Source organism: Brienomyrus brachyistius, unplaced genomic scaffold (assembly GCF_023856365.1).
Source record: "Brienomyrus brachyistius isolate T26 unplaced genomic scaffold, BBRACH_0.4 scaffold40, whole genome shotgun sequence".
Classification (NCBI taxonomy): Eukaryota; Metazoa; Chordata; class Actinopteri; order Osteoglossiformes; family Mormyridae; genus Brienomyrus; species Brienomyrus brachyistius.
In genome coordinates, this window is record NW_026042315.1 from 974,951 (window position 1) to 998,305 (window position 23,355).

Sequence of the window (23,355 nt, forward strand, 5' to 3'; positions counted from 1 at the left end):
GGTGCTGCTCAGTAAGAGACATGGAGCGATACACCTGAAGAAGCAGCAGATCTCGTATTGCAGGAATTGGAAAGCAGTAGTACAGAAAGGGACAGTACTGAAGTAGGTGTGAGACCTCTGTTGAGGTTTCGGAAGTGGAATTTGCAGAGGAAGAGACTGATATTACTAAAGATGTGCAGATGTGCTGGTAGTCAAAAGCACTGGACGGACATGGTCCAGGCAGGATTACAGCACAGTACTCAATGAAAACCTCTCTGCGGCCAACCAGGCTCTGCATTCGGCAAGCCAAAGATATCCTGTCCAACTTTTTATTCCAAGATCAATGGAAAAATCAACATTAGCAACCTGGAGGTAAGAAGGAAATTCGTCAAGGACTAGAAAGAAATAACAGCAAGGGAGTTTAGGGCATATATGGGGCTTTTAATATTGGCTGAGGTTTTCAAATCCAATTAAGAATCAATCAAAAGTTTATGAAGTGCGAAAATGAGACCGGTGATTTTTCTAGCTACGATGCCCAAACAAAGCTTTTGTGACGTGTTGCTGGTTATCTGCTCTGACGATCGTCAGTCCAGAGCACTCAGGAAATCCAGCGACAAGATGGCGGCGATCTGCAAAGTATGAGAGCTCTGGGCAAACATCATTCCCCTGATGCATATCACCATTGTCACACCTGCTTCTGTTCATGGGTAACTAATATCTTCTTTATTACTGCTTCACATCGATCTACATTGTCACAACAGTTTATAGTTTTTAATTACCAAAAAAAATCATATTTTTCCGAACATGTTGCCAATACGTATGTAGTGAGTATCAATTTCATGTTCGTGTTCAATGAATCATAATGAATCATTTATTTTAGTTACTATATTTACTCACGATTTGTACCTGAGTAGTGACTGTGTTATTAAGTCAGTAATGAATAATATTGTAAAGTGCTATGAAAAATGTCTAACGTTTATATCTGATTCCTGTACTTGGCATCGGATAAGTATTCTCTCCGTCTGCTGTTGCAGTCTGCTGCCCATTTTGACAGCATATGCTCCGAAAACTGGGCAGATATGGAATTAAATTTTGGGCAGCCTGCGACTCCAAATTGAATTACTCCAGGAGAATCGAAGTGTATATCGGGAAGTCTTCTTTTGGGGGGGGGGACCCTCCTAGGCCCCTTTCCAGATGAGGCTGAACTCTGCCGAATCACAGGACTAGAGGGTCTGGGAGGGCCAGCAGGGCAGGAGGACATGAGGGGTTGGCGGGCGATGAGAGAACCGCAGAACAGTAGAGCAGCAAGGAGACAACAGGAGAGGAACATGAAGATGACAAGGGACATACAGGGCAAGAACAGAGACTGGCAAACCCTCTCTGGGAGACAGACATTCTGCCTGCCGCTTTCTTGGGCTCCTGTTGATACTGGTGACCAGAAACTGGGACCAGAGTAACCAGAGTCTGGGATGAAGGAGGGACCCACGTATCAGGACCCAGGGCACTCTAGCAGGACATCCTCTGGATCCATCTTCTCTGGGCTGGTGGCAGCCTGCAGGCATGTGCCGGTGGGACATCAGGATAGAAAGTGGGCACCAGCAGGCCGTCAGGAGATGAGGTGGGCACCGGCTGGACGTCTGGGGACATTGACGTGGGTGCTGGCCAGGCATCAGGGGACAGAGAGGTGGACGCTGGCCGGACATTATGGAGCAGTGTGGCAGGTGTCGGCTGGTTACCAGGGAACCGTGTCAGATTCTATGAGAAGCCTAGAGGCAACCAAGGCCTCACCTGTGTTGGACACTGTGGGTGCGGCCTGAGCGGCCCTCTGGGCCGGGAGCCTTAAGTGCGGATGTAACGACTGCAATGGCTGGCTCTCCTGGGCCAGATGCTGTAGATGCAGTGTCTTTCAATCACGAGTGCGCTTCCCTAACCATTACGTCACCACTGCTCACTACTATGTGTACTATTAAAAGAGGCAGTAGGGTCTTGTCCAGCCAGCTGACAAAACGTTTCCACATTTAATTGGAACGAAGGACAGTAGGAAACATCTGTATTGTGTGCAGACTTCCAATAAAACCAAAGCAAAGTCCGACCTCTACTGTGGTCCAGCACTCTGACAACCATAGAACTAGGAGTGAAGCCTGTTCTTCTGTGCTGGAGAGCTTTGGGGAGCATGTTTTGGTGAACAGGGGGATCACAGTAAATCCCAGAGAAGCATCATGTTGTCAGACTTCAAGTGACAATGAGGACGCACGTTGCCCTACGGCAAACGACATGGAGACGGCGGGCTCCTTTTCTCCAGAGCACCCCACCTCTGCGGGGTTCAGCACACTCACTCCATTCCAGAGGGCCCTGAGGATCTCCGCTATAGCTGTCACACCCTCCACTTGGGAGTCCGGGGAGAGGGCGGCTATGCCATCCGTCAGAGATGGGCCATTCTCTCTGGGCAAAGATGTACTGCGGCCTGAACCAGCGACATTAGGTATGCTGGACACAAGCAGCAGTGATCGGCAGTAGGGACCTGGGGAACCTACTGGGGCTTGTCGAGTTCCGTCAGTCTGTTGGGTGCCAGGATGAACGACTCTGGGAGCAGGTGTTGTCAGACAATAAACTGGGATTTACTGGGATCAAGATGGGAGGCTAGGGAACAAGCAACATGGAGGGCACCACATCAATGGCGAACACAGGGCCAGGAAGCACTTATACAGGAATAACAAGGGAACAGACTGGAAGTAGCTGGGAGTGTTTAACATGAGGGATGGAACGAGACACGAGACCAACGAGCAGCAGGCATGGCTTATTAGAGCCACGTCAGGGAGGTGGCAGGACATGACGTTTGGGGCTATGGTTAGGTTTAGGATTAGGGTTAGGTTCAGAGTAAAGTGTTTGTGGCAGAGAGCGGTCAGTAGTACAAGGACACGACTACACCACCTGGGGAATTTCACCACAGGAAAAATTACTCTAAATTAAGAGCACACAAGTTCATTTACCGAATGGAGCTGGAGACGTGTTTGTACTATTAACAGGTTGTTGAAAATATAAAACAAAGAAACAAGACAAGCGCTTTAGCATCAACAACCTTAAAAAATAAACCAGCAACCAGCCTTTGGCCACCGGCTGACTAAACCCAAGCAAGAGACAGGTGTCCGGGGAAGTTGATCAAAAGGGGGAATAGAGTCCCCTAAACTAACACACACACACACAGACACACACACACAGACACACACACACACACACACGCACACACACACACACACACACACACACACACGCACACACACACCTGTGCTCCACCACACTGATCCCCACACAAATATACTGCACAAGGTGAAAGTGTGAACACCACCACCCCAGACCAATCAAATCTTAGTCAGCCAGATCAATCGAGGCAGCCACTGCTCAGCCTCCCAGAAAATACCACAATCTAACCAAGAATCTGAGTGTTGAAAACTATGAAGAGTGCAAACAATGAGTAACAGAATACAGGCTGTCCCTCTGTATCAGTCCCAAACAGAAAGAAAGGGCGGCCTAAAGTCTGTTAAGTCGCAGAACTAGGGAATGAAACAGCTCCAAATGCAGGAAAAGGTGCGACGATCCTTAGCGCGTTCCAAGGCTCCCAGCACATCGCCGATGTCCCACCGAGGATCAGGAGCTTCAAGCAGCAGTTGTTGGGCGACATCGGACCGGCTGAGGACAAGACAAGACAGACGGAAAAGAAAAACTGACGTAGGAAACACAGCAGCCACAGTGCAGGTTCAAACTATTATTGTCTGACAAACCTGCTGGAAGAGGCATAAACTGAAGCTGACGAGCAACTGAAACTGTAATCCTGGCAACAACCGTAACTACAATTAAAACACATCAAGTAAAGCAACTGACAAGTAGCTATAGGCCTAGTCACCAGAATAACTTGCAACCACTGGAGCTGCAACACAGACACCAGAGAAACACTGCAATATAAAATATTACCATTAGCCATTTAAATCAAGCAGAGGATTAACGCTAATTAAAACAGCCAAACCTCCCACCAAGACACAGAATAAGTGTGAACCTCAGCCAGCATGCCAGCGTACCACGGCAGACCACTGCGGTGCGGAAGGGGAGTTACCGGACCGGGAAACGCCAATGACGCCTCCACACACTAGGGGTCCCCACACACACTTACCGGAAATAATCAACAAGTCCTACCCGCAAAATTCTACACTACTACAGTTGGATGGCCCTGGGATTTTTATCCAGAACCCCAAGGCTCAATGGAAGTACCGCGAGATTCTTAAACCCTTACCTGAGGGAGGAGGCTTCCAGCATAAGGAGAGGTTCACCAGAATCCCCGGGCTGGATGGAGATCGTTCATCCTTTACCTGGGGAATGAGGCTCCCAACTCGTGGTGACTTACCCAAGCCCTGGTGCTGGATCATCATTCAATGCTTACATGGGGAAAGAGAGACCTTACCCTTGGCCTCCAAGCCTGGAAGTACCCTGAGCTCTAGACCCAAGCTTAACCCTAACCCATAAGCATAGGTTCGCAGCATGAACGGTTCTCACCTGATACCAGAAAACCATACATGTTCTTAATCTGAAAATCAGTTCATCGTTTTCCCAGAAGGTGGCAGCACATCAACACTGCAAGCTTGGCACATCCCTTTGGATACAATGAGCTATCCTTATATTTTGAAATTTTTTAAAACTTATTTAAATCAGTAAAATAAATTGCATCCAAAAAGGATAGAATCATGACTACCCAATACCCCTTAGCACCATGTTAGTGTGAATGGAGTTTTCACTCCAGCCCTGAGGGATTCAGAGCAGACACAAAAGATTGTGAACCCATGTGTAATTTACAGTGAAAGGTGACTGAACACAACGCACAGCCTGTTATGACTCCACTGTTCACCATGGTTCAGCACCATCTATATTTCTATTATTTTTAAGGTATTTTACTTGTGGTTTTACACTTAACATGGTATCGACAGGCTTGCTCCAAAGAGATCTCATTGTATTTACACAGTGACAGTAACGCTGCCTTATCTTGCGAGAGGAAGCAGCATATGGGTGCGCTGCTAACATTAGCATTAGCAAACCTAGCTGCCTAGCAGTGTTGGTAGTAACTCATCAGTGTAATTCCACTACTTTTGTTTGCACCATGTATTTCAACATCGACGCGATGTTACTGTGATCACTATGCAACCTTTAGCCCACTGTTATTTTCCTTGATTATGTAATTATACAGGGCAGGTCAGGCAGAGGGAGCAGACACTGATGCAGCACATTGATGACCAACCACACGTCCAAACTGCTGGCGATCCTGGCCGGCGACCCCCCAGGCAGACACACGGTCGAATCCCACCCTTATTATAATTACTTTTATATGCAGTAATTGGTAATTAGCAATTTTCAGTAGCTTGCACAAGGCTGCTGACTAGCAACGTTATTCGTTGGCTGAATCCGAAATAGCTGTAGTGCTACGATGCTGGATTGTTACAGGGACAGTGATAAATGCAGACCCCTTTATTCTGATTGCGTTAAAAATCAAATGTTTTTACTCAGATTTCATCCATTTGGTGGTGTGCTCTCTATAATGTGCCATGTTTTTCTAAAAGAAGATTTTTTAAAAAAAGAATGGCAAAATAGAGCAGCGCATTGAATTGTAATGCCTGTATCTTGAAACGTAGCGTGTTGTCAGACTCTCCGATACACAGCTCTATGGTCCATACAGAGGAGATGAGGAACATGCAGTCTGCTAAGTCACGTGGTTACCTTTCGTTAGGTGGCTACGTTTACATGCCTTAACGCAATTAAGATGTTTTCATGTAAACAGATTAATCGGGGAGCTCATTTATAAAGGCTTCGTGTGACTGAAAAAGACGAGAAGCATTCATACATACATTTATAGGAAGATTTTGGGATTTACAAAGAAAAACGTTTTGTGAAAAAGACAAATCTTGTGAACGAGGTTGAGAGATGCTGTTTCGATAGAATCCTGTAGAGGGCACTGTGTATGCTAAATCGAAGGCTCCAGGAATGTATTCGGCATTTATAATCATAAACAATAATAATTGAAATATTTGTGGGCACATGGCAATTGGCTCTGAGATTAAAGTTATTTAAAATGAATTTGTTTAAATTTGTGGGCCGGCATGGTGGTGCAGTGGTTAGCACTGTTGCCTCACACCTCTGGGACCCAGGTTCGAGTCTCCGGTTTGGAAAATGGATGGATGGATGTATGATAGAATGATTAAGCTGTAGCACATTTCAAATAATATTTCATTTGTAACACATTTGTTCTCCAAACTTCTACATTTTTAACCTTTGGCCACAAGATCATCTTCTTCCTGCCAGTATCTTTTCTTTTCCTTTGATCCTCGGTTGTTGGAATCTGCTCTGCTGCTTGGAAGTTCCCTGGGGAGTTAGTGTTGGGGGGGTTCTGGTGGAATGTGACCATCGGCAGCCATGGGCTGGATAGCGCTGTGGTGCTCAGCCTGGCTCTGTGCCCTTCTAGGGGCTCTGTGTCCTTTGTTAGCACAAACATTTTGCACACCTGACATTACCATGCATACAGTATTTCTCGTATTTTACAAAATACAAAAACACTGATCAAAGTCTGTAGAAAAAAACATTTTATTTCATGAACTAAGTCAAATATGAATGATAAAACACAATTAAAATACTTTTTTTGAATACATGCCTCAGAAATTGCACATCCCTGATTGTGCGTTACCTTCATGCTGCCTTGAAATTTTTGATTTCTTCACTGTAGCCCTATGTTATACATCCATCCATCCATCCATCCATTTTCCAAACCGCTTATCCTATTGGGTCGCGGGGGGTCCGGAGCCTATCCCGGAAGCAATGGGCACGAGGCAGGGAACAACCCAGGATGGGGGGCCAGCCCATCGCAGGGCACACTCACACACCAGTCACTCACACATGCACACCTATGGGCAATCCAGCGACGCCAATTAGCCTCAGCATGTTTTTGGACTGTGGGGGGAAACCAGAGTACCCGGAGGAAACCCCACGACAACATGGGGAGAACATGCAAACTCCACACACATGTGACCCAGGCGGAGACTCGAACCCGGGTCCCAGAGGTGTGAGGCAGCAGTGCTAACCACTGCACCACCATGCCGCCCCCCTATGTTATACAATCTAATCTTAACCTTATGTTAACTGATCCTATTTTTATTTCTTAAATATTCCCTCCACCACCCCCCCTCTAAGGAGGACTGCTTTATTTACAATTAATCTAATCCTATGTTATACAATCTTATCTTTACCTTATGTTAACTGATCCTATTTTTATTTCTTAAATATTCCCTCCACCACCCCCCCTCTAAGGAGGACTGCTTTATTTACAATTAATCTAATCCTATGTTATACAATCTTATCTTTACCTTATGTTAACTGATCCTATTTTTATTTCTTAAATATTCCCTCCACCACCCCCCCTCTAAGGAGGACTGCTTTATTTACAATTAATCTAATCCTATGTTATACAATCTTATCTTAACCTTCTGAATTAATCCTATTTTTATTTCTTAAATATTCCCTCCACCACCCCCCCTCTAAGGAGGACTGCTTTATTTATAATTAATCTAATCCTATGTTATACAATCTTATCTTAACCTTCTGAATTAATCCTATTTTTATTTCTTAAATATTCCCTCCACACCCCCCCTCTGAGGAGGACTGCTTTATTTACAATTAATCTAATCCTATGTTATACAATCTTATCTTAACCTTATGTTAATTAATCCTATTTTTATTTCTTAAATATTCCCTCCACCACCCCCCCTCTAAGGAGGACTGCTTTATTTACAATTAATCTAATCCTATGTTATACAATCTTATCTTAACCTTATCTTAATTAATCCTATTTTTATTTCTTAAATATTCCCTCCACCACCCCCCCTCTAAGGAGGACTGCTTTATTTATAATTAATCTAATCCTATGTTATACAATCTTAAGCTTACCGTAACCTATCCTATCTTAATTTTATTCTATGTTATCTTATCCTATCTTTCTTATCTTATGCTATGCAATCCTATCTTATTCTTATACTATGTTATCTCATATAATCTTATCCTAAACTTATGGTAATTTATCATGTCTTTGTAAAACATAAAATGGCATACAAGTTAAGACTATCTTAACTTGTCCTATCTTTATCTTATTCTATACAATCTTAACCTTATCCTATCTTAAGCTTATCCTATAGTACCTTATGCTATAGAACTACATGGTAACATATCCTAATTTTATCTTATCCTAAGTACGTATGACAAGTCTCGTGTAATTATGTGCTGAATCTACAGGGAAATGTAGCTATGTGCATCTGACTGATAGCCCATCTCCACACCCATCTCCTGAGCCCTGGGCATGGTACTTAGCTGCTCCAGTGCATCAATAGGAAAGATGAACTCATCTTCATCAATCCTACGCCTCTTGGTTGAATGAGTACCCTCATTATCCTCATTCTTCCCCTGTTTCGCTAAGTTAATTTCATTTAAATGTCTGTTCCAAAACTCCTGACACCAGTACTCAGTAAAGCACTTGGCGTCATAGGTCATTTTAGAGTACTTTGTTACATAATAGTTATACAACCAATAGAATTTTTCCAGGTGAGATGAGGCGGCTACAGCCTGTGCTGGAGCCTGAAGCAGAGGGGTCAGATGAACCATGCCTGGAGCTGAAAATGGATGTGGAGCTGGGCTTACAGGTGTGACTAAGTGTGGGGATAAAACAGAGGAGCCCATAAAAAGAAATGGGGATGAAACAAAAGGGGAGGGGACTGAAGACGGAAATAAAAATGAAGAGGAGGAGAAGGTTGGTGAGCTGGGCTTAGGCTCTAACCCCTTCTGTTGGTCATACCTCCTTCTTCGCCCTGACCGGCCTCCCGCCGTTTTTCTACGGCGGCCTGTGCCCTGCTGACCCCTGCTGGTTGCCACCGGGATGGCAGCAGATCCAGGAGAGGCAGACGTGGTCAGGGAGCTGGCTGCCGGCGGCCTGGTGCGGCACTTCTTCCGACGGCCAGCATCACTGGAACTGGTTTGTCCTTTGGGATTATAAAGACAGGGGACAGCATATTTAATTTAAATGAAACATTATGTCACTGTACAACAACACTACATCACAACCATCACAGATATCACACTTGGCAGTCGGTATTGCACACTAAGAAAAATTCCCCCGTCTTTATTGGATACAGGAAACACACGCTTGGGAAACTTATGCGCTGGTCTTGACTTGGGCCGTCTGCGTTTCAGCAGGGGAACCTGACCTATAAAAACAAGCCAGTTTGTGCACAGATTCCCTGATATGCAGAACAACAGCGAAAAACAACACTGGAAAGGTTCATGTGCATCAAATATAGCAGCCCACTCAATCCAAATGCTGGCATCAACAACTGGCTATTAAGTCAAATCCTTTACATATCTTACACTTTCCATAAGTTGCATTATTTATTCACTCTCAAGGTACCAAACTAAGATTTATGCTTTTTCTGATTACTACCGCGTTTCCCCGCAAATAAGCCCTAACATGATTTTTCAAGAAGCTCGTAATATAAGCCCTAGTTATTGTCCCATGGATTGTACGGTAACTAGAATGAGATGCGGTTATACTACGAGAAGGCTACATGGACAAGAGGCGCTCATTTAAGGACAGAGTTATTGCTAAACATGAGAGATTGGGGACACTGGTTCTACAGGAAATTGAGTTGCGAGATATTCAGGACGGAATTTGGAACTTGGAGATTTACAATGATGTTCCAGAAGAACATGACATTACGACTATATTTGAATAAACATATGCAGTATACAGCAGAATTTTGTTCATGAATAAATTCACCGTCAAATTGTTTACATGGAAAGATACTGCTAGAAGATGACATAATGTCTGTGTTTGAATAAATGTGGATTTTTGTTCATGAATACCGGTAAATATACTGTAGCATGTTATACTATACGCGTCATTTGGAACAAAAATGAATATAAGACCCTGTCTTATTTTCGGGGAAACACCGTATATTAGGACATATTCAGCTGTTACTTTACCACTTCATGATGATTTTCTCTGATGTTTAAACACAGCACAGCCACAGATTTTACTGATTTCATTATATAATGTAGTAGACATGCAAAAAGACTCCCGTATATTAAAGCTAAAGGTGAACTACTTTATTATTTAGACATGTACTTCTAAAACAAGATAATAGAACAGAAGATTCAAGAAGACTAGTCAAGCATATTCTGACTTTAACTCTTTAAGTGCTGAGTTAGTCTGGGCATCATTTTGCCATCCTTACCTCGGCCAACTGGACCGGGGATGTATTCCGGGGCGATCCGCACACTGACTGCACCTGTCGGCAGCAGCCAGTCAATCCTCTGGAGATTCACGGTGGTTTTCACGATGGACATCTTTCGCGTCTTCTCTCTTGCTGATAAACTGCAAGTCTGAGCTGCTTTAAATGTTCAAATGAAAACTCTAAACGGAATAAGAATTGTTATGATTCGGTTGCTAAGCTACGGTGGCCGATTGGTGTCAGCGCGCTGCAAAGTCTTCAAACGCTTTAATCAAATGACAAAACATACGATCTACATTTACAAAAGCGCAGAAACGTAGAAGTACCACAAAATTTTAAGCGCTGAAAATCCGCTCACAACACAGTTGTGAAGTTTCTGGGTGACAAAGAAACAAGACGGACCAATTATGGTTTAATTGTATATCGAATGTTTACGAAATGTCGATATCTTATCAAAACAGGATATAGAATGAAACACTACATTATATCAATCAATCATTCGGTCGCCATTAAAGACATAGAATAATATTCCTTCCTTGTTATAAGTAACACGAGAGCTGCGGTCTTGAAGTTGCACAGACTCCCAGAATTCATAGCGATAATTACGCGACCCATTCAATTAGTGGGTTTTTTGATAATTGGGAATGGGGAGGAGCCATTGGGTGCGTTCGACTTGGCTTAGGTCTGACTGCAGCTGACGTGAGGGGGAGTGCCATCTGCCGGCGGCTGCAGGAGTGGAATATAAACTGACAGCAGCCAAACTAGACAGCTTCTACTCCTCCTAGTGCGAGACCTGACTGAGATGGCCGCACTTCCAAAAGGGTGTAGATACATCTATACAAATATCACCTGCATGCACATTACCTCTTCTACAATAACCAACTCCTGATCCAAACTGCTAGCAGTGAAAAGATAGCTGCCAGGAAAAAGATCAAATACATTTATTTCAAGGATTCAAAGTTTTTATTGTCATGCACAGAATACAATGCAATTCTTACTTGAATGCCTTCTTCACAGACTAGACGATTAAACACATAAAGCAGCGCAACATTACAGTAACTAACAATAAATAAACGATTAACTTATGTGTACTATTACAGCATTTATTGAAACTTTACTTCTTTACAGGCTTTTCGGGAGAAATAGCAGATAATGCATCGGAACTTCCAGAGATACAAACGTCATGCGTGTGACTAAAATTGTTCAGCCAATAAGGGCAAAGTTGTGTCACGGAGGCAGGTCCAGTTTGTGCAGCCGGCTGAGAGTTTTTTTTTATTATTTTTGTTATTGAAGCTTTAAATTACAACAGAAGTAATAGCTGACCAGTGACCATTAAGATTAACAAAACAAACAAGAACATTTACGAGACATTTACAAAATAAGCCAGGGGCACATAGTAGCGACATTTACAGTTACGCCGGCTGAAAGGTGCTGCACGATCTTTCTTGCTCTCTGCACGTGCTGCACGATCTGTCACGATCGTCTTGTAGGTTTTTGTACCATGTGACTTGGTGACGTTAGGTGACATTTTGCAGGGCCGGCTTTATGTCGGACAAAAGAAATCTAACCATGATGCAGTAATTCTAGAGGCAGCAAAGCAGACTAACCAAAGATCTCATAGTAAACAAAGAAATGTGATACTGCAGTTAAGTTTTGGAACAAAGCTTTTACAATGTTAAAAAGTACTCACAACTTTCAGAATTTGATTGAGTACAAAAAGTTGCAGGCTAACGTAAGGAGGGTAGTTAAATGAGCAAAGAGGGAGTTTTGGAGGTCCTTCTGTAATTCAGTAGGACGGGAAACTGACATTAGTAAAGTCTGGGGAATGATAAAAAAGATGCATGAGATTAAAAGGGAGTATGGATATTCAGTTCTAAATGATAATAACATAATAACAGTTACAGATGGGGAAAAAGGCAAAATGTTAGTTTTGTGGTTTTTCATTCCCTGCTAAATCAGAAGTCAGAAGCCGCTGGTGTAGATCCAAATTCAGTCTTTATTGCAACAATGAAGTTACAACCAAGGCCGGACACGTAAAGTGTCTCCAGTACTGTTTTACACCAATTTTTATACAAGGTCTTATCATTTAACAATATCTCGTCACTTAAGCATCATCATTCCTTCAATCATTCACAATCATTGTTTTTTACATCAATCCACACCACTAGGTGATAAGTTTGTCCATCATTTCTTTTACTGTTTGGTCCCTCAGCCGAACATAATGGTGGTGCGACCATCTCCACTTGGTTTTTTAAAAATGCTCAGCCGTGAACTTTTGAGGAACTCGGGCGAAAACCTTCCTTGAGTAGCAAACCTTGGTAGCTTCAACCTGTTGCACATTGTCTAATTAGAGGGTTGATAATATATTTGTCCTTCAACATAATGATAAGGCATAACACTAATAAAGGTGGATATTCATGCATTCAGGGCTAACATAAAGTAGCTAACAGAACATTTGAGGCTAATACAAGGTGCAAATACATACTCAATTGATTACATTGTGTTGATTACATTATAATGATTACATTGTAATGATTACATCATGGGTATTTGGCATGCTTTTTAATAATACCGTAATGATTATATTCTACATTGTATAGTGCTAAATAATATCCCATATATTTCCCCCCTTTGGGATTCTAAAGAGTCCCACACACAATTCTGTCCATCCAGCCTAGGAGGGAGGGCTAAAACCCTAAGATCTAGGGAAATTCCACTCCCAGCCCGCCACAGGCGCGGCCCCCCTTTGGGGTCCATGGCTGACATGGCTCACAAACTATCAACACTCAGAATCAACCAACAGCAATGAACTCCCCAGGATACATTGCATATATTATCAGGAATACATAATCTACCAGGAGTACATCACCTACCACAAGCTCATTACATAAACATATACGGCTAATGCAAAGATAACTGAAAGGTTAACTGATAACACTGTAGATTACTATAACAGGCACTCTGTCATGAGCAGGAAAGTCCCAGGTGTCGTGGGCGGCAGGCAGGCTGCAGCGTTTCCAACATGGAGTATTCACAGGCGGTACGGCCGAACTTCAGCTATGGGCAGGAGCGTATCCAAGGTGTCTATGTCGCCATCCGTTTCCGTGTTGGTCCAGGAGGTTGCCGCTCCAAACGGTCCTCCCACCACTCTAAACATTGCAGCTATAGTCGCCTGCTGAGACAGCGCTCTTCCCACTAGGGAGCGAACAAGAGGAACTACACAACAAAAGATTAGTAGCAAAGCAAGAATGAACACAGCACGCACACAGAGTGCTTTCATAAGGGCTTACTGCCAACTACCCCACATATTATAGCACCAGTCAAACAACTCGTCATGTTGCCCCGAATTTCTCGCCATCTCATCCTGTAACCCCTGCAACTTTCTCATACCCTCAGTAAATGAAACATCCAGGGCTGTATTATTGGGAATAAATGTACAGCACTGATCCCCGAACAGCACACACACTCCCCCTTTTTCAGCCAGGAGCCAATCCAGGGCCATCCTGTTCTGTCATGCCATCAGACTGGTGGCCTGAAGCTGCTCCCCCAGAGATGCGAGTGCCTCCTGAGTATAGTTGGTAAACCTCTGCTGATTATAGTACAAATAATTTATCCATTCCACATTTTTGTTAACAGTAGGCCAAATTAATATTGATTCAAACCCTGCAGCTATCTCACTTCTCACCTTATATTTCTCTGGAATGCCCCTCGGCTGGCATATGGCATCTATATACACACTGGGATCATCTTCGCAGCTCGTAACAAACCTGTGGGACCTAGAGGGCTGTTTGTCAGAGTAAATATCCACCTGGCTAGCTAACATCCCCCTAGTGCAGAGGCCTCCACAATTATTGGGGAGAGGAGGCCTCAATCCTCCCTCCTGACCACACAGCCACCACGTATCTGCCAGAGGTACGCTCTGGTTCTCTAATGCATCCAGCGGAATGCTCCATACTTCTCCATTCTGCATTTGGTCGCCTTTCACATCCCAAACAGTTCCACAGTTACCCCCGGAGATGCCTACCTCCTCTGTCCCATTATTCTTAAAACACTCACAAGGAAGTCCCTTGAAAAAACTCAATTTCTGCCCCATAATATATCGCTGTCCCCCTTCCCAAGGCCTAAACTGTCCACCCTATAAGCATATTTAATATTTCCCTGGTATATCAGGCACCAATATGGACAGTACTGCATGCGCACTTTCGGACTAGATTTAAGTTTGCATACTTTATCAGGGGAATCAAACCATCCTGACACAGACCCTTCCAGACTCTTCTAACTCTCTACATTCCCCAGTCTCCACACTGGTTATTAGTGTACGGGAACGGGACTCCCTGAGCTGGAGGCTCTGCACTCGCACACACCACACAATCCTCCTCCCTAATGAAGCAGCGGTGTATCAGCCCTTTTATACCACCAATTTCCACTCTTATGTTTTGGTAACCCATCCTGGTTTACGTCATCTTGGGTATATCCTACAGTTTGCTCACTCTTCTCACTTCCATAGCTCCCACCTACATCTCTCCGCTTTCGCTCATTGTCACCTGAGAGGTTATTCAGCATCAGTGGACCAGGTCGAGTCAGTGAAGTCAGTTGACGTCTAAGTCCTCTATAGGCCTGTGTGAGGGATTGACGTCTGAGTCCTCTATAGGCCTGTGTGAGGGGCTGACGTCCGAGTCCTCTATAAGGCTGTGCGAGGGTCTGACGTCCGAGTCCTCTATAGGCCTGTGTGAGGGGCTGATGTTCGAGTCCTGTATAGGCCTGTGTGAGGGGCTGATGTTCGAGTCCTGTACAGGCCTGTGCGAGGGGCTGATGTCTGAGTCCTCTATAGGCCTGTGTGAGGGGATGATATTCGAGTCCTCTATAGGCCTTTGTGAGGGATTGACGTCCGAGTCCTCTATAGGCCTGTGTGAGGGGCTGACGTCCGAGTCCTCTATAGGCCTTTGTGAGGGATTGACGTCCGAGTCCTCTATAGGCCTGTGTGAGGGGCTGACGTCTGAGTCCTCTATAGGCCTGTGTGAGGGGCTGACGTCTGAGTCCTTTATAGGCCTGTGCGAGGGGCTGAAGTCTGAGTCCTCTATAGGCCTGTGAGAGGGGCTGATGTCTGAGTCCTCTATAGGCCTGTGTGAGGGGCTGATGTTCGAGTCTTCTATAGGCCTGTATGAGGGGCTGACGTTCGAGTCCTCTATAGGCCTGTGTGAAGGGCTGACGACTGAGTCCTCTATAGGCCCGTGGGAGGGACGTCTGAGTTCTCTATAGGCCTGTGCGAGGAGCTGACGTCCGAGTCCTCTATAGGCCTGTGTGAGGGGCTGACGTCTGAGTCCTCTATAGACCTGTGTGAGGGGCTGACGTCTGAGTCCTCTATAGGCCCGTGTGAGGGGCTGACGTCTGAGTCCTCTATAGGCCCGTGTGAGGGGCTGACGTCTGAGTCCTCTATAGGCCCGTGTGAGGGGCTGACGTCAGAGTCCTCTATTGGCCCGTGTGAGGGGCTGACGTCTGAGTCCTCTATAGGCCCGTGTGAGGGGCTGACGTCAGAGTCCTCTATAGGCCCGTGTGAGGGGCTGACGTCTGAGTCATCTATAGGCCCGTGTGAGGGGCTGACGTCCGAGTCCTCTATAGGCCTGTTTGAGGGGCTGACGTCCGAGTCCTCTATAGGCCTGTGTGAGGGGCTGAAGTCTGAGTCCTCTATAGGCCTGTGCGAGGGGCTGATGTCTGAGTCCTCTATAGGCCTGTGTGAGGGGCTGATGTTCGAGTCTTCTATAGGCCTGTGTGAGGGGCTGACGTTCGAGTCCTCTATAGGCCTGTGTGAAGGGCTGACGACAGAGTCCTCTATAGGCCCGTGGGAGGGACGTCTGAGTTCTCTATAGGCCTGTGCGAGGGGCTGACGTCTGAGTCCTTTATAGACCTGTGCGAGGGGCTGAAGTCTGAGTCCACTATAGGCCTGTGTGAAGGATTGACGTCTGAGTCCTCTATAGGCCTGTGTGAGGGGCTGGTGTCTGAGTCCTCTATAGGCCTGTGTGAGGGATTGACGTCTGAGTCCTCTATAGGCCTGTGTGAGGGATTGACGTCTGAGTCCTCTATAGGCCTGTGTGAGGGATTGACGTCTGAGTCCTCTATAGGCCTGTGTGAGGGATTGACGTCTGAGTCCTCTATAGGCCTGTGTGAGGGGCTGACATCTGAGTCCTCTATAGGCCTGTGTGGGGGGCTGACGTCTGAGTCCTCTATAGGCCTGTGCGAGGGGCTGACGCCTGAGTCCTTTATAGGCCTGTGCGAGGGGCTGATGTCTGAGTCCTCTATAGGCCTGTGTGAGGGGCTGAATTCTGAGTCCTCTATAGGCTTGTGCGAGGGGCTGATGTCTGAGTCCTCTATAGGCCTGTGTGAGGGATTGACGTCTGAGTCCTCTATAGGCCTGTGTGAGGGGTTGAAGTCTGAGTCCTCTATAGGCCTGTGTGAGGGATTGACGTCTGAGTCCTCTATAGGCCTGTGTGAGGGATTGACGTCTGAGTCCTCTATAGGCCTGTGTGAGGGATTGACGTCTGAGTCCTCTATAGGCCTGTGTGAGGGATTGACGTCTGAGTCCTCTATAGGCCTGTGTGAGGGGCTGACATCTGAGTCCTCTATAGGCCTGTGGAGGGGCTGACGTCTGAGTCCTTTATAGGCCTGTGCGAGGGGCTGATGTCTGAGTCCTCTATAGGCCTGTGTGAGGGGCTGAATTCTGAGTCCTCTATAGGCTTGTGCGAGGGGTTGATGTCTGAGTCCTCTATAGGCCTGTGTGAGGGATTGACGTTTGAGTCCTCTATAGGCCTGTGTGAGGGGTTGATGTCTGAGTCCTCTATAGGCCTGTGTGAGGGATTGACGTCTGAGTCCTCTATAGGCCTGTGTGAGGGATTGACGTCTGAGTCCTCTATAGGCCTGTGTGAGGGGCTGACGTCCGAGTCCTCTATAGGCCCGTGTGAGGGGCTGAAGTCTGAGTCCTCTATAGGCCTGTGTGAGGGGCTGATGTTCGAGTCCTCTATAGGCCTGTGCGAGGGGCTGACATCTGAGTCCACTATAGGCCTGTGTGAAGGATTGACGTCTGAGTCCTCTATAGGCCTGTGTGAGGGGCTGGTGTCTGAGTCCTCTATAGGCCTGTGTGAGGGATTGACGTCTGAGTCCTCTATAGGCCTGTGTGAGGGATTGACGTCTGAGTCCTCTATAGGCCTGTGTGAGGGATTGACGTCTGAGTCCTCTATAGGCCTGTGTGAGGGATTGACGTCTGAGTCCTCTATAGGCCTGTGTGAGGGGCTGACATCTGAGTCCTCTATAGGCCTATGTGGGGTGCTGACGTCTGAGTCCTCTATAGGCCTGTGCGAGGGGCTGACGTCTGAGTCCTTTATAGGCCTGTGCGAGGGGCTGATGTCTGAGTCCTCTATAGGCCTGTGTGAGGGGCTGAATTCTGAGTCCTCTATAGGCTTGTGCGAGGGGCTGACGTCTGAGTCCTCTATAGGCCTGTGTGAGGGATTGGCGTCTGAGTCCTCTATAGGCCTGTGTGAGGGGCTGACGTCTGAGTCCTCTATAGGCCTGTGTGAGGGATTGACGTCTGAGTCCTCTATAGGCCTGTGTGAGGGATTGACGTCTGAGTCCTCTATAGGCCTGTGTGAGGGATTGACGTCTGAGTCCTCTATAGGCCTGTGTGAGGTATTGACGTCTGAGTCCTCTATAGGCCTGTGTGAGGGGCTGACATCTGAGTCCTCTATAGGCCTGTGTGGGGGGCTGACGTCTGAGTCCTCTATAGGCCTGTGGAGGGGCTGACGTCTGAGTCCTTTATAGGCCTGTGCGAGGGGCTGATGTCTGAGTCCTCTATAGGCCTGTGTGAGGGGCTGAATTCTGAGTCCTCTATAGGCTTGTGCGAGGGGTTGATGTCTGAGTCCTCTATAGGCCTGTGTGAGGGATTGACGTTTGAGTCCTCTATAGGCCTGTGTGAGGGGCTGATGTCTGAGTCCTCTATAGGCCTGTGTGAGGGATTGAATTCTGAGTCCTCTATAGGCCTGTGTGAGGGATTGACGTCTGAGTCCTCTATAGGCCTGTGTGAGGGGCTGACGTCCGAGTCCTCTATAGGCCTGTGTGAGGGGTTGATGTCTGAGTCCTCTATAGGCCTTTGTGAGGGGCTGATGTTCGAGTCCTCTATAGGCCTGTGCGAGGGGCTGACATCTGAGTCCACTATAGGCCTGTGTGAAGGATTGACGTCTGAGTCCTCTATAGGCCTGTTTGAGGGGCTGAAGTCTGAGTCCTCTATAGGCCTGTGTGAGGGATTGACGTCTGAGTCCTCTATAGGCCTGTGTGAGGGATTGACGCCTGGGTCCTCTATTGGCCTGTGTGAGGGATTGACGTCTGAGTCCTCTATAGGCCTGTGTGAGGGATTGACGTCTGAGTCCTCTATAGGCCTGTGTGAGGGGCTGACATCTGAGTCTTCTATAGGCCTGTGTGGGGGGCTGACGTCTGAGTCCTCTATAGGCCTGTGCGAGGGGCTGACGTCTGAGTCCTTTATAGGCCTGTGCGAGGGGCTGATGTCTGAGTCCTCTATAGGCCTGTGTGAGGGGCTGACGTTCGAGTCCTCTATAGGCCTGTGTGAGGGGCTGAAGTCTGAGTCCTCTATAGGCCTGTGTGAGGGGCTGACATCTGAGTCCTCTATAGGCCTGTGTGAGGGGCTGGTGTCTGAGTCCTCTATAGGCCTATGTGAGGTATTGACGTCTGAGTCCTCTATAGGCCTGTGTGAGGTTCTGGTGTCTGAGTCCTCTATAGGCCTGTGTGAGGGATTGACGTCTGAGTCCTCTATAGGCCTGTGTGAGGGATTGACGTCTGAGTCCTCTACAGGCCTGTGTGAGGGATTGACGTCTGAGTCCTCTATAGGCCTGTGTGAGGGGCTGATGTCTGAGTCCTCTATAGGCCTGTGTGAGGGATTGGCGTCTGAGTCCTCTATAGGCCTGTTTGAGGGGCTGACGTCTGAGTCCTCTATAGGCCTGTGTGAGGGGCTGAAGTCTGAGTCCTCTATAGGCCTGTATGAGGGGCTGACATCTGAGTCCTCTATAGGCCTGTGTGAGGGATTGACGTCTGAGTCCTCTATAGGCCTGTGTGAGGTGCTGATGTCTGAGTCCTCTATAGGCCTGTGTGAGGGATTGATGTCTGAGTCCTCTATAGGCCTGTGTGAGGTATTGACGTCTGAGTCCTCTATAGGCCTGTGTGAGGGGCTGGTGTCTGAGTCCTCTATAGGCCTGTGTGAGTGATTGGCGTCTGAGTCCTCTATAGGCCTGTGTGAGGGGCTGACGTCTGAGTCCTCTACAGGCCTGTGTGAGGGGCTAGTGTCTGAGTCCTCTATAGGCCTGTGTGAGGGATTGACGTCTGAGTCCTCTATAGGCCTGTGTGAGGTATTGACGTCTGAGTCCTCTATAGGCCTGTGTGAGGGGCTGGTGTCTGAGTCCTCTATAGGCCTGTGTGAGGGATTGGCGTCTGAGTCCTCTATAGGCCTGTGTGAGGGGCTGACGTCTGAGTCCTCTACAGGCCTGTGTGAGGGATTGGCGTCTGAGTCCTCTATAGCCCTGTGCGAGGGGCTGAAGTCTGAGTCCTCTATAGGCCTGTGCGAGGGGCTGATGTCTGAGTTCTCTATAGGCCTGTGTGAGGGGCTGAAGTCTGAGTCCTCTATAGGCCCGTGGGAGGGACGTCTGAGTTCCCTATAGGCCTGTGCGAGGGGCTGACGTCTGAGTCCTTTATAGGCCTGTGCGAGGGGCTGAAGTCTGAGTCCTCTATAGGCCTGTGCGAGGGGCTGATGTCTGAGTCCTCTATAGCCCTGTGTGAGGGATTGACGTCTGAGTCCTCTATAGGCCTGTGTGAGGGATTGACGTCTGAGTCCTCTATAGGCCTGTGTGAGGGATTGACGTCCGAGTCCTCCATAGGCCTGTGTGAGGGGCTGACGTTCGAGTCCTCTATAGGCCTGTGTGAGGGGCTGACGTCTGAGTCCTCTATAGGCCCGTGGGAGGGACGTCTGAGTTCTCTATAGGCCTGTGCGAGGGGCTGACGTCTGAGTCCTTTATAAGCCTGTGCGAGGGGCTGAAATCTGAGTCCTCTATAGGCCTGTTTGAGGGGCTGAAATCTGAGTCCTCTATAAGCTTGTGTGAGGGGCTGATGTCTGAGTCCTCTATAGGCCTGTGTGAGGGGTTGATGTCTGAGTCCTCTATAGGCCTGTGTGAGGGATTGACGTTTGAGTCCTCTATAGGCCTGTGTGAGGGGCTGGTGTCTGAGTCCTCTATAGGCCTGTGTGAGGGATTGATGTCTGAGTCCTCTATAGGCCTGTGTGAGGTATTGACGTCTGAGTCCTCTATAGGCCTGTGTGAGGGGCTGGTGTCTGAGTCCTCTATAGGCCTGTGTGAGGGATTGACGTCTGAGTCCTCTATAGGCCTGTGTGAAGGATTGACGTCTGAGTCCTCTATAGGCCTGTGTGAGGGGCTGGTGTCTGAGTCCTCTATAGGCCTGAGTGAGGGATTGACGTCTGAGTCCTCTATAGGCCTGTGTGAGGTATTGACGTCTGAGTCCTCTATAGGCCTGTGTGAGGGGCTGGTGTCTGAGTCCTCTATAGGCCTGTGTGAGGGATTGGCGTCTGAGTGTTCTATAGGCCTGTGTGAGGGGCTGACGTCTGAGTCCTCTATAGGCCTGTGTGAGGGATTGGCGTCTGAGTCCTCTATAGCCCTGTGCGAGGGGCTGAAGTCTGAGTCCTCTATAGGCCTGTGCGAGGGGCTGATGTCTGAGTTCTCTATAGGCCTGTGTGAGGGGCTGAAGTCTGAGTCTTCTATAGGCCCGTGGGAGGGACGTCTGAGTTCTCTATAGGCCTGTGCGTGGGGCTGACGTCTGAGTCCTTTATAGACCTGTGCGAGGGGCTGAAGTCTGAGTCCTCTATAGGCCTGTGCGAGGGGCTGATGTCTGAGTCCTCTATAGCCCTGTGTGAGGGATTGACGTCTGAGTCCTCTATAGGCCTGTGTGAGGGATTGGCGTCTGAGTCCTCTATAGGCCTGTGTGAGGGGCTGACGTCTGAGTCCTCTGTAGGCCTGTGTGAGGGATTGACGTCTGAGTCCTCTATAGGCCTGTGTGAGGGATTGACGTGTGAGTCCTCTATAGGTCTGTGTGAGGGATTGACGTCTGAGTCCTCTATAGGCCTGTGTGAGGGATTGACGTCTGAGTCCTCTATAGGCCTGTGTGAGGGGCTGACATCTGAGTCCTCTATAGGCCTATGTGGGGGGCTGACGTCTGAGTCCTCTATAGGCCTGTGGAGGGGCTGATGTCTGAGTCCTCTATAGGCTTGTGCGAGGGGCTGATGTCTGAGTCCTCTATAGGCCTGTGTGAGGGATTGACGTTTGAGTCCTCTATAGGCCTGTGTGAGGGATTGACGTCTGAGTCCTCTATAGGCCTGTGTGAGGGATTGACGTCTGAGTCCTCTATAGGCCTGTGTGAGGGATTGACGTCTGAGTCCTCTATAGGCCTGTGTGAGGGGCTGATGTCTGAGTCCTCTATAGGCCTGTGTGGGGGGCTGACGTCTGAGTCCTCTATAGGCCTGTGCGAGGGGCTGACGTCTGAGTCCTTTATATGCCTGTGCGAGGGATTGACGTCTGAGTCCTCTATAGGCCTGTGTGAGGGGCTGGTGTCTGAGTCCTCTATAGGCCTGTGTGAGGGATTGACGTCTGAGTCCTCTATAGGCCTATGTGAGGTATTGACGTCTGAGTCCTCTATAGGCCTGTGTGAGGTTCTGGTGTCTGAGTCCTCTATAGGCCTGTGTGAGGGATTGACGTCTGAGTCCTCTATAGGCCTGTGTGAGGGATTGACGTCTGAGTCCTCTATAGGCCTGTGTGAGGGATTGAAGTCTGAGTCCTATATAGGCCTGTGTGAGGGGCTGACATCTGAGTCCTCTATAGGCCTGTGTGGGGGGCTGACGTCTGAGTCCTCTATAGGCCTGTGCGAGGGGCTGACGTCTGAGTCCTTTATAGGCCTGTGCGAGGGGCTGATGTCTGAGTCCTCTATAGGCCTGTGTGAGGGGCTGAATTCTGAGTCCTCTATAGGCTTGTGCGAGGGGCTGATGTCTGAGTCCTCTTTAGGCCTGTGTGTGGGATTGGCGTCTGAGTCCTCTATAGGCCTGTGTGAGGGATTGACGTCTGAGTCCTCTATAGGCCTGTGTGAGGGATTGACGTCTGAGTCCTCTATAGGCCTGTGTGAGGGATTGACGTCTGAGTCCTCTATAGGCCTGTGTGAGGGATTGACGTCTGAGTCCTCTATAGGCCTGTGTGGGGGGCTGACGTCTGAGTCCTCTATAGGCCTGTGTGAGGGGCTGACATCTGAGTCCTCTACAGGCCTGTGTGAGGGATTGACGTCTGAGTCCTCTATAGGCCTGTGTGAGGGGCTGGTGTCTGAGTCCTCTATAGGCCTGTGTGAGGGATTGACGTCTGAGTCCTCTATAGGCCTGTGTGAGGTATTGACGTCTGAGTCCTCTATAGGCCTGTGTGAGGTTCTGGTGTCTGAGTCCTCTATAGGCCTGTGTGAGGGATTGACGTCTGAGTCCTCTATAGGCCTGTGTGAGGGATTGACGTCTGAGTCCTCTATAGGCCTGTGTGAGGGATTGACGTCTGAGTCCTCTATAGGCCTGTGTGAGAGGTTGACATCTGAGTCCTCTATAGGCCTTTGTGGGGGGCTGACGTCTGAGTCCTCTATAGGCCTGTGCGAGGGGCTGACGTCTGAGTCCTTTATAGGCCTGTGCGAGGGGCTGATGTCTGAGTCCTCTATAGGCCTGTGTGAGGGGCTGAATTCTGAGTCCTCTATAGGCTTGTGCGAGGGGCTGATGTCTGAGTCCTCTATAGGCCTGTGTGATGGATTGGCGTCTGAGTCCTCTATAGGCCTGTGTGAGGGGCTGACGTCTGAGTCCTCTATAGGCCTGTGTGAGGGATTGACGTCTGAGTCCTCTATAGGCCTGTGTGAGGGATTGACGTCTGAGTCCTCTATAGGCCTGTGTGAGGGATTGATGTCTGAGTCCTCTATAGGCCTGTGTGAGGGATTGACG

The 23,355-nt window shown here is 47.9% G+C and overlaps 1 protein-coding gene across 2 annotated transcripts; it reads right to left on the minus strand.

Moving 5' to 3' along the window:
• Window positions 1-192: 192 nt before the first annotated feature.
• On the minus strand, window positions 193-10,593 carry LOC125722587 (uncharacterized). Of its 2 annotated transcripts, XM_048998772.1 has the most exons (3): window positions 10,287-10,593; window positions 8,852-9,035; window positions 193-3,666 (listed from the first exon to the last, which is right to left on the minus strand). In XM_048998772.1, exons 1-3 carry the CDS (start codon window positions 10,396-10,398, stop codon window positions 3,531-3,533), a joined length of 432 nt encoding a protein of 143 aa, XP_048854729.1. In that variant the 5' UTR covers window positions 10,399-10,593; the 3' UTR covers window positions 193-3,530. The 2 variants fall into 2 exon arrangements, with proteins under 2 accessions (XP_048854729.1, XP_048854728.1); XM_048998771.1 differs by lacking the exon at window positions 193-3,666 and having other exon boundaries at window positions 5,854-9,035; window positions 10,287-10,532.
• Window positions 10,594-23,355: the final 12,762 nt, after the last annotated feature.

Bases quoted from the DNA above. Each gene is read 5' to 3' on its own strand.
- LOC125722587 (XM_048998771.1), bottom strand. From the start codon at position 10,398: ATGTCCATCGTGAAAACCACCGTGAATCTCCAGAGGATTGACTGGCTG. The intron at 9,036-10,286 runs GTAAGGATGGCA...ATAATCCCAAAG, and splicing joins CCCCGGTCCAGTTGGCCGAG to GACAAACCAGTTCCAGTGAT.